Raw genomic sequence first — 10,676 nt, 5'->3', positions numbered from 1 at the left:
ATAAGTCCTGCAATTCTGTCATTTTAATATTATCTTTAACATATAATGCCACTCCTCCTCCCTTTTTTCCTACCCTGTTGTTCCTGAACAGATTATAGCCTGGTATAACTATATCCCAGAACCGTATTTCCCATATTTTAGGCATTAGACTGCTTTCCAGATGTTGCCCCTTCTTACCATTTGTATAGAGGTATTTAATGTTTCACTTACCTGAGGACTTTTACTTCCCTGGTGGCTTTGTTTACCCAGCCCCAACAATTTTAATTTAAAGCCCTCTTCAATGACATCAACCAAACCATTTTACAAGATGGTACTGGTTGAAGAGGACAATGGAAGATACTTCCCCACTATGAGGTAAGCATTATTGGTCCATTGGGATGTCCTGGAAATTTGAAGGCATTCTGCTTGAGGGCTTCCCTGGGCTGGGGTTTGATCACATGTGCCCGGTTCTTGGATGCCCAGGCCAGGAGTATCCTGACAGAGGGGAAGGGGGTTCCCAGACTGATGAAAATGTTAGTGTATACTTTCCACATGTACATGCATAAATTAAAGAATGTCATCTATGTGTGTAAGTGCCCAAATTCCTTCCCGTGCACACCCACAGTGAAAGTACATGCCATGAAATGTATACACGTATTTTCATGCTAGCCGGCATTTGATAAGGTTACTTACATGTGTAAATGACTGAAATACCAGCATTCATGTGCATTCTAAGTGCCTAAAACTAGGTCCTATAGTCCTTAAAAATTTACCTCCATAATGCTGAACTTAAAATAGAAGTAAAGTTTACTGCAAAGTTAACTTTAGTTTGTTGTAATACCTTACTTGTCTTTTGCTGCAAAATGTAACTTTGCTGCGGTTTGCATATAATTTAGCATATTACATCAGAAGTAAAGTAAAAGATTAGTATGGAAGTTAAAAAAAATGCAGTCACACTGTAACATTGAATTTAAATCAGTTTAATTACATACATCTACTTGGGAATTGAAGGCAGGTCATTTAGCTGCTAGGGATGTGCACTCCTTCAGTTCACTACTGCGTCTTAAAAAATGTAGTGCACACTGAAGTGATCTGGGATCTTATTTTATGAGCCCTCTTTGCAATTTACATATAGGAGTCAACTTTTCAAAATGATTGGGGGAGCTAAATCTCAATGGAAATGATCCCTCCCTGTACTCGGTCAAGGGGTTTGCTTAGTATTGGGGGTCCTCAAGCACTTACAAAGCTGGCACCTATGAATTTACATGTGCAAATATTGACATTTACACGTATATATTGCATACACACTTCAAACCTGATTTCAGAAAGCCAGTATTTCCACGTGTAAACTCTCACCACTTACTGTATAAATATGAAGGGAACGCATAAGTATGACCCAATAATCAATGCGAAGAGTTATAGCTGCTCCCTTCCACATACAGGTTTCTTGAAAGAGCTCATTTGGGCCAGTCCATTACAGGAGAGATTAAAGACGCTTTCCCTCTTAACCTTCGTTGCCTATCTCCCCCTCCAAATGGAAAATAAATAAGGATTGCAGACTCTGTTGCAAATTGGTAGGCGTCCATTCAACATTTCAATGTGTATCATTTGTAAAATGGCTGCTCCCGCTGCACGTTCCAGAAATCACGTGCATTCTATGTATGTTAGAAAAGGCTCAACATTGGCAGTTCCATTTTTGACACACTACCAGAATTGTCCGTGTCCTAAGTTGAACGTCTCAATTTGGATTTCTATCTAAAATGGACTTTTTAAAATGCGTTAACCTACAAATTAATATTTACTAAGTAAGATGGCATTAAAATGCTATAGTCCAAGTAAAAAAAAACTGCTATTAAAATGAATGTGTGAATTCTTTAGTGTATTTGTGTTTATATCTGGTGTATCTTTTCAAAGATGTATTCTTTGTATTATCACTAAAACAATAAATAAATAAATTAAAAAAAAAAAAAAATGAATGTGTGAAACTAATGGGTCCTTTTACTAAAGCGTGCTGATGATTAGCGCATGCTAAATGATAAGCCGCTCATAGGAATATGAGTGTCTTAGCATTTAGTGCATGCTAATTGTTAGTGTGAGCTAAATCCACTAGCACACCTTAGTAAAAGGACCCCTAAGTGAAAAAAAGTGAAATATCAGGAAAAATTTGTTTAAAAAACCCACAAAAACAACCTTTTTTTTTTGTTGCTTGCACACATCTCTGTTAGTAACCTATTCCTGAGTTTCAGTGCTAGGAGGCTAAGGTTAGCCACTTAATTGTTGTATGATAAGGACAGGCCTAAATCTAGGCTGTTAAATTTTGACTTGCTATGGGGGTCTTTTACTAAAGATCAGTGCATATTATCTGCCACAGAGCCCATTTTATTCCTACGGGCCCTTTTGCAGACAACTTGCACTAATCTTTAGTAAAAGACTCCCTAAGTTGTGTGTTCAGCACAATGTTATACATTTGCCCCACTGGCCCAGACATTATTTCTGGTGTGTATATCTGCAAGATGATTGATGATCAAAAGGAAGATTGACGATTCATATTGGTTTTTGTCTGATCTGTTTCCTGAAAATAGACAGAACTAAGTCAAATTAAAATTTATCACAAAGGATTCATAAACACATTGACCCCACTACTAAGCTTCTAGGAACCATCTTGTCACCAGCTATGGAACAGCACTTTTTTTCAGTCACATGAATACAAGAAGATAAAGTACACATTCTAAATACACAAACAGATCCTCCAAACATCACAGATATTCTCAAGTAGTTCATATGTATAACTATACCGACCCAAAATGAACCAACGTAATCCTTCTATTGAGAATAGAAAACCTCCCCCCAAATGCTCACGTTACACTGGCATTTTAAATCCAAATGAGATATAAAAGAGTAAACACAATTTCTAAATGTTACATTGGTTTCTGCTGATAGAAATCCTGCAGATATTCTCTTCATTAATTAGTAAAACACATTTAGCGTCTGTTAGAAAAACACCCACAGCATGATAAATTAAAGTAACAGGATCACGAGGCAGAAAGAGAAGGTTGCTTTTTTTCTTCTATTCTACCCCACTTTTATTTTTTTTTATGCATAAAAGTTTGTTTTTTTGTTTTTCTTCTTGAGTTTGGCCACCATCACGACTCGGCAGTTAAACTATTTTTCACAGTTGATAGCTTTCCGACACAGTGACTTTTAGGGGTATTAAGTAAAATAGTCTTCTTTGCTCCTGATGGTTGGCATGCTGTTTCTCTACACCATTTTTCCACTAGCAATTAGACAGGGGGATAAGAGTGAGGTTTGAAGATGGAAAGTATGCCTCTTCAAAAAAACCTGTCTAGTGCTGCTTCAATTTTTCTTTCAATGTGCAACTTGAATGGGTTAAGGCAAATACCTATTGTACACTGTTCAGTGCAAACAACTAGTTATATGCTGCTGATTTCATCTGCAGAGTCCTTGTGGCACTTCGATTATTTCATTGTCACTGTTGAAGGTGAGGCCTGGGCTCTGTTGCAATCACAAAACAGGAGAATGCAGGCTCTCAAATGAAACTTAGCTTGGTGACAAGCTGTGGCAAACTGGACGCTAAGGCTAGAACAGGATTGAAGAAGGTGAAGGCCAGCAGAGGGCACCAAAACTCCTGTTTCGGAAATTTCAAAGAAAATGATTTTCTTTTGTTAGCATGTGTAGGTGCAGTAATCCCAGGGCAAGGTGTTCATCAGCTGCCAGTTCACATGAGAGGAAGAAGCCAAATTCACCCTGTGCTTCATTTCTGCCAATTGCACTCTATGTGCTGTTCTTTCATTTTCTTCATGGAACCCAGGAGGCCACCGTAAAACAGGTGCTTTGAAAGATCCTTGAGCTCTGTACACTTGGACTTTTAGAGGATCATCTTACTCATTTTGACCTAAAATAACAAGAGAAGAAAAAGAAAAGGAAATCTGAAACAAAGCAGAAAATGGATTGATTTATTTATTTAGGAAAAAATATATACATATATATTGCAGAATGCTTGCACAGGAATACCAGCACTATACCAAGCATAACAAAAAAAAGCACACAGGACCTTCAAGACTGGGACAATCATAAATTGTTTATTCAAAGAAAGACCTAGGCTGTGTTTCGGTGGGAATCCGCCTGCGTCAGTGGTCAAAAAAACATCCCAACTTCTTTAATGAAAATTGCAGACAAATCCTTCATAAACAATACAGAAATATCAGTTTGTAAACAAGTGTCTGCTCCAATGCTGAAAAACAGTAGCAACAGGGATGATGCAGAGTTCTATTTGGATTTATGCAGGCAATGCACATGTGCTCTTTTTTTAGTTTGGCGGCACCTTTCTAAGTGGCAGCGTTTCTCAAGGTTTCGCACAATTAAGACTGTTGCTATTGTTTTTCAGCATTAGAGCAGACACTTGTTTACAAACTGATATTTCTGTATTGTTTATTAAGGATTTGTCTTAAAATTTTCATTAAAGAAGTTGGGACATTTTTTTTTGACTCCTGACGTAAGCGGATTCCTGCTGAAACATGGCCCGTGTCAGGTCATTTTTGGAATAAACAATTCATGATTGTCCCAGTCTGAAAGGTTCTTGTGTGCTTTTTTGTTTGTTTTCCTTTGGTTAGTACACCAGGCATAACAGAGCCAGTTTGCGTGTATCCCAAGAAATCAAAAAGACAAGCTGTTTATTCTAAATTCAATAATATTTAAACAAATAAAAGAGGTAGGTAGTAGTGACTCTTTGGGATATTCTCCTATCTTGTCCACGTTAGTTTTCCTGAAATCCAGGACCCTCATTTTTGAATGAACACTCGCCTAACTTGTGCTAATATTGAACCACTCTATCCAGGGATCAGAAACACTCTCTCCAAATGATCACCCACTATAACTTTAAAATCACTCTCCCCATTCATAACCACCAGGTCCAATATGGCCCTTCCCGCATGGATTTCATTAGCAAAGGCTGTAGCAAATCCTATGGAAAAATTCAAGCTCTCCCTACTTCTAGATGACACTGTAGCAGAAATGTCCCAGTAAACATCTGGCACATTGAAATCATATATCAGCCTTTTTCAATTGTAGCTCAGGATGACTTGCATTCAATTCCAGTACATGAAAACATGAGAATGCCATACTGGATGAAATCAAAAATCCATTCAGCCCAGCAATCTGCTTCTAACAGTGGCCAATCCAGGTCACAAGTACCTGACAAAATTCTAAAAATGTTGCAAGATTCTCTGCGATTTTCTTGTCCCCAGAGGGCATACCATCTGTACATAAGTATTGCCATACTGGGACACACTGAAGGTCCATCAAGCCCAGTATCCTGTTTCCAACAGTGGCCAATCCAGGTCACAAGTACCTGCAAGATCCCAAAAAAGTACAATACATTTTATGCTGTTTATCCTAGAAATAAGCAGTGGATTTTTCCCGTCTATTTTAATAACAGTCTATGGACTTTTCCTTTTGGAAGCCGTCCAGACCCTTTTTAAACCCCACTAAGCTAACCGCCTTTACCACATTCTCTGGCAACGAATTCCAGACTATAATTACACGTTGAGTGAAGAAATATTTTCTCCGATTTGTTTTAAATTTACTACTTTGTAGCTTCATGGATCCAAGATGGCGACGGTTAGAGCTGCTTAGCCGGACGCGCTCTGAACTGCTCCAGCCTACTTTGGTGAAAGCGTCTTACCCGTCATCGATGGGGAAGAGGAGAGGTAGAGTTCGGGAGGCTCCCCAAGTCCCGGGCGGAACGCCCCAGCTTCACCAGCCGACGCTGCAGCATTTCGGAGTTTCCTTCGGTCCTGTCTTGGCGTCTACTCCCTCTGCCGGAGCTGGCGCGTTGACGCCAGACGGCAGTGCAGACGGGGTTTCCCTCAGCCCTGCCGAACGTGCGGCACCCCCACAACCCGGAACAGAAACTCTGAGGGCTAGCCCTGACACCATGATCCCAGGTGGAATGCATGGAGAACGGGGAGGGAGCCGGCCTGAGAGGACAACTGGATCCGATGAGCAGCAAGGATCGGGAATGTCAGCAGCTTACGTTTTGACCAAAAATGTGAGTACCCTGGAGCAGGTCTCAAAGGCTCCTCTGCCGGATTTTTCAGTGGGAACAGTAGCGAAACCTGCCGTAGTGACTTTAGAGTCACTGTGGGACCTAACTTCTGCGACCCAATCTGCTCTACAATCCTTAATTTTGAAAAATATGGAAACAATTAAAGTTCTTTCAGAGACTGTGTTAAACCAAGTACAGACTTCTGAACTCCAAGTCTCAGAGGTTAAGAAATTGTCTGAGAAAATGGAGAAATTGGACTTGGTGGAACAAGCCTTAATTAAAGACAAGAATTCTACCCTAAGACGCCTGGAGTATTTAGAAAATCAATCTAAGAGACTTACTTTGCGGTTTATAAATTTTCCTAGATCTCCCTTGGTAGTGCCAATTCAAATGGCTAGAAAATATCTAATGGAAATTCTGGGAATGTTAGAAAGCTCATTGCCACCTATAACACGGGCTTATTATATTCAAACAGATGTGAAAACATCAGACGATTTACCTTTACAAGGTGCAATGGACCTCACTACATTTCTAGAATCCTCTCTTGAGGTTATAACCCAGAGGACCACTTTATTGGTCACATTTGCTTTGGAAATTGATAGAGACGCAGTGCTCAAACTTTCCCTGAGACACTTGAATTCTCTGTTTATGGGTTCAAAAGTTAGAGTTTTTCCTGACTTGTCCAGGGAAACTCAGAAGAGACGTAGGTTGTTTTTATTATTACGACCAAGGGTAATAGCAATTGGTGCAGATTTCCTTCTGAGATATCCCTGTATATGTAGAATAAAATTTCAATCTAAACAATATCAATTTTTTGACCCAAATCAGTTGGAGGATTTCCTAAAGAGCAGAGAAGAAGTCAATGTGCAAGTTTAGTCACATATGTTACACTGTATGGCAGATTGGAGTTAACCAATCAGGAATTAAGCAGCTCGTTTTATTTATTATTGGTGAAATTTGCTTAATTTAAGTATAAAGATTTTTCCTTTTTCTTGGATCAATTTCCTATTTTTGTGGACGATAGGTAACATATTATTGAGTTATTGAATGTATTATTATTTCTTTGTTGCAAGATTCTGTTTTAGTGTATTATCACTCATAAATGTATATGATTGTTAAAAAGTAATAAAAGAGAACTTAAAATAAAAATACTTTGTAGCTTCATTGCATGCCCCCTAGACCTAGTATATTTGGAAAGAGTAAACAAGCGATTCAAGTCTACCCATTCCACTCCACTCATTATTTTATAAACCTCTATCATATCTCCCCTCAGCCATCTTTTCTCCAAGCTGAAGAGCCCTAGCCGCTTTAGCCTTCCTCTCAGGGAAGTCATCCCTTCCCCTTTATCATTTTCATCACCCTTCTCTGTACCTTTTCTAATTCCACTATATCTTTTTAAAGATGCGGTGACCAGAATTGAACACAATATTCAAGGTGCAGCTGCACCATGGAGCAATACAAAGACATGATAATGTCCTCATTTTTGTTTTCCATTCCTTTCATAATAATACCTAACATTCTATTTGCTTTCTTAGCCACCGCCACACACTGAGCAGAGGGTTTCAACATCATCAACGACAACGCCTAGATCCCTTTCCTGGTCTTGGACTCGTAATGTGGAACCTTGCATTACGTAGCTATAATTCGGGTTCCTCTTTCCCACATGCATCACTTTGCTAGAGAGAAGGGGTATGGAACTATTAAACTTATATAGATATTATCTCACCATTGTGTTGAAGGCAGTCAGGAAGCATCTCATTGTGTATCCTATGGTGCATTGGGTACAACAAGAGAAGTTTCTACTTCATCTAGATTCACTTTTTTAGGTGGGCAGAGATGCGAGGCTAAAAGTAGTGCAGAGGGAGGGAGGGAAGACCTTTAATGTATGTTTTTTAATCTCCATTGCTGGAGGTCTGGAGGGAGGCAAAGACTGCGTTTGCAGTGCATGGATGTACCCATCCGGTCAGCCTTCTTAAGGATTTCCACCATTGGTTTATAGAGTATTTTGTCCTGTTGGTTGCTTCTCTTCATGCCCTGGGATTTATCTATTGTAAGGATTTATACTATCAAGGCACTATGATTGCTCATACTGAACTGCAATCTCAAAATCCCATTTTATCAATATTTTCAAGGGAGGGATTTCCTGCAATGAAGAACGAGCTCTTATGCGACTCCAACAATGTAGAAGTGGTTCTCTTTAAATCACACTCCAGAAAAAACTTATCACACCTTTTTGTTACTTTAGAGAAATTGTATTCGCCAGTGAGTGCCCCATTAGAACAGCTGTGGGAGGAATGATTAGGGGTACCATTAGGGGAGGATTCTTGGGTCACTATATATGCATATAGCCCAAAATTTATGAGTATTATGAATTTTAACCAGCTAAAAGATCAACTGGTGCACAGGGCTTACTGGACACCTCGAAGGGATGCAAGGGCTGATGCTAGTAGGTCAGGTCTGTGTTGGCGACAGTGTGGCCAGGAGGACTCTGGTGCACATGTGGTAGGAGTGTCCAATTATTCAGTGGTTTTGAGCAAAGGTATGGGATCATATACATGGACATGGGAATCCTGGCAGGGGGACAAAGTTGCATATCTGTTGGGTCTTATTTGCAACTGGGTGTCCCACGATGGTCCACCAGAGGACATAATGCATATCTTGGTACTAGCAGCTAAAATGTGTATAGCCAGGGCAGGGAATACCCCAGAGGGTCCTGCACTGCACTCATGGTGGGCGGTTATATGGGACATCAGGATTTATGATAAAATTAATAAAGACCTTAGAGGCAAAGCCATGAACATACAATATTGTGGTAACATCATTACTGGCCATACCTGACCCTCCTCGTGCTGCCCACTTGCCCCACTCCCACCCTCCCACTACAAAACCATGACTTCCACTTCCTCCTGTTTCCCTCCCCTCCCCCATTAGTCTGACACTCACACAACAAACATCCGAAACCACAAACAGCAAGCAAACCAAATGTCTTAGGTAGCGCTGCCCCAGTTGTCCCAACTTGCTACCACCTGCAGGTCATCCACAAAATGGGCCTCATATAGGATACAATAATAGGCTGCTAGTCACTTAAAGAGTGTCTATTGCACTAAGATCTAATAGTCCTCAGTTCTTATTCCCCCGGGGCTCCTACCGCTGCAGATTTCAGCTCCATGCATTAGAAACCCAATCTCATCTCAGAGGATACAGATGGTGATTCAGCACTCCTCCAGCCTCACTGTCCATGTGCGAAGATGTAGTAGAAGAATGCGATGAGTGCACCACTTCCCGGGAAGCAAAGGGTAGAATTAACCCCTTGTTAGGTTGCAGTCGTGTCTTCTGGAGCTGTACATTTTGCTGTGGAGAGGTTGATGTAGGCTTTACCCCAGAGGACCACCCTCTAGACGACATGTGACATCTGAGCCACCCAAAGCCTGGATAAATTTAATTAGTGTTTTCTGCCAAACTGGTAGTCCATTTTGTTTATTTGCATAGTTCAAGGATTTCAAGAAACTCTCAATATCCTTGGTGGAATCAAAAAAATCTCTTTTTCCTGTCCTGAAAAATCACCAGTCTGGTGGGGTGCCATATACTTCTGCCTGAATACTGTGGGCCGCTAAAGCTTGCTTATAGTTCCACAAATCCCTTCTCCTCATGGTCTCAGCACTAAAGTCTTTAATGTCCATATTGTCATACTTATTAACCCGCTGCTTCCTGGCCGTGCACAGAACATAGTCCACCTCCTAATATCGCAGCAGTTTTACTATGAAGGTATATGGAGAGAGATTCTCATAGGACCTAGGTCATAGCTCTCAATGTGCTCTCTTAATTTCAAAGACAGGCTGAGCAGGGGAGTCTGGGAACCAATGCTGTAACAGCTTTTGTACAAATGGGATAGGAAGTTTCTGGAATCTGATGGTTTTACTACAAGAAGATCTTATCAGATGAATTTGATTAATTTATTTGACTGAGTGACCAAAGAGTTGGATTGAGGGAGAACGCTAGGCAAAGCCTTTGGCACCATTGCCCATAGGTGTGTTATAAATAAATTTGACTGACGACTGAGGTTAGAAACTGGTGAGTGGAAGGCAACGTAGGGTAGCAGTAAATGGTGTTTATTCTGAGGATTAGGGTGTCACCAGTGGTCTGTCTTTGGCCCAGTTCTTTTTAATTTTTGTGAGCAATATTGCGAAAGGGTTGTCGGGTAAGTTTTGCCTGTGATGACACCAAAATCTGAAATAGGGTAGAAGTGTGGATAACATGAGGAGGGTTTAGTAAATCTTGACAGGTAAGACCAAATGCTAGAACCATGCAGGATCATGCATTTGGTTTGCAAAAATCCAAGGGAACAGTACAGTATTGAGGGTGAACTACTTCCGAGGAAGAGGAAGAGCAGGACCTGGGGTGATTGTACCTGATGATCTAGGTGACCAAACAGGTAGAAAAGATGAAAGCAAAAGTCAGAAGCATGCATCTGTGCATAGGGGTAGAACGGCTAGCAGGAAAAAGGAATTGATAGAGCATCTCTACATGTCTTTTAAGGGAGAGGAATGGATTGTAGAGCTTATCTGATATAGATGGGCAGACTGGACAGGCCGCATGATCTTTTCCTGCTGTAATTTTTTGTTCCTTTGTTTCA

General features: G+C 40.4%; 1 protein-coding gene across 1 annotated transcript in view; it reads right to left on the bottom strand.

Moving 5' to 3' along the window:
* Positions 1–3,811: 3,811 nt before the first annotated feature.
* NKAIN2 (sodium/potassium transporting ATPase interacting 2) overlaps positions 3,812–10,676 on the bottom strand; it is a 716,137-nt gene continuing 709,272 nt past the window's right edge. The window contains exon 7 of the mRNA XM_030195117.1: positions 3,812–3,892. Coding sequence (XP_030050977.1) covers positions 3,883–3,892 — 10 coding nt within the window. The 3' untranslated portion in view covers positions 3,812–3,882. The remainder of the gene's footprint in view (positions 3,893–10,676) is intronic.

This window comes from Microcaecilia unicolor, chromosome 3 (genome assembly GCF_901765095.1).
Source record: "Microcaecilia unicolor chromosome 3, aMicUni1.1, whole genome shotgun sequence".
NCBI classification, from domain to species: Eukaryota; Metazoa; Chordata; class Amphibia; order Gymnophiona; family Siphonopidae; genus Microcaecilia; species Microcaecilia unicolor.
This window is presented reverse-complemented; position numbering and strand designations above follow the sequence as displayed.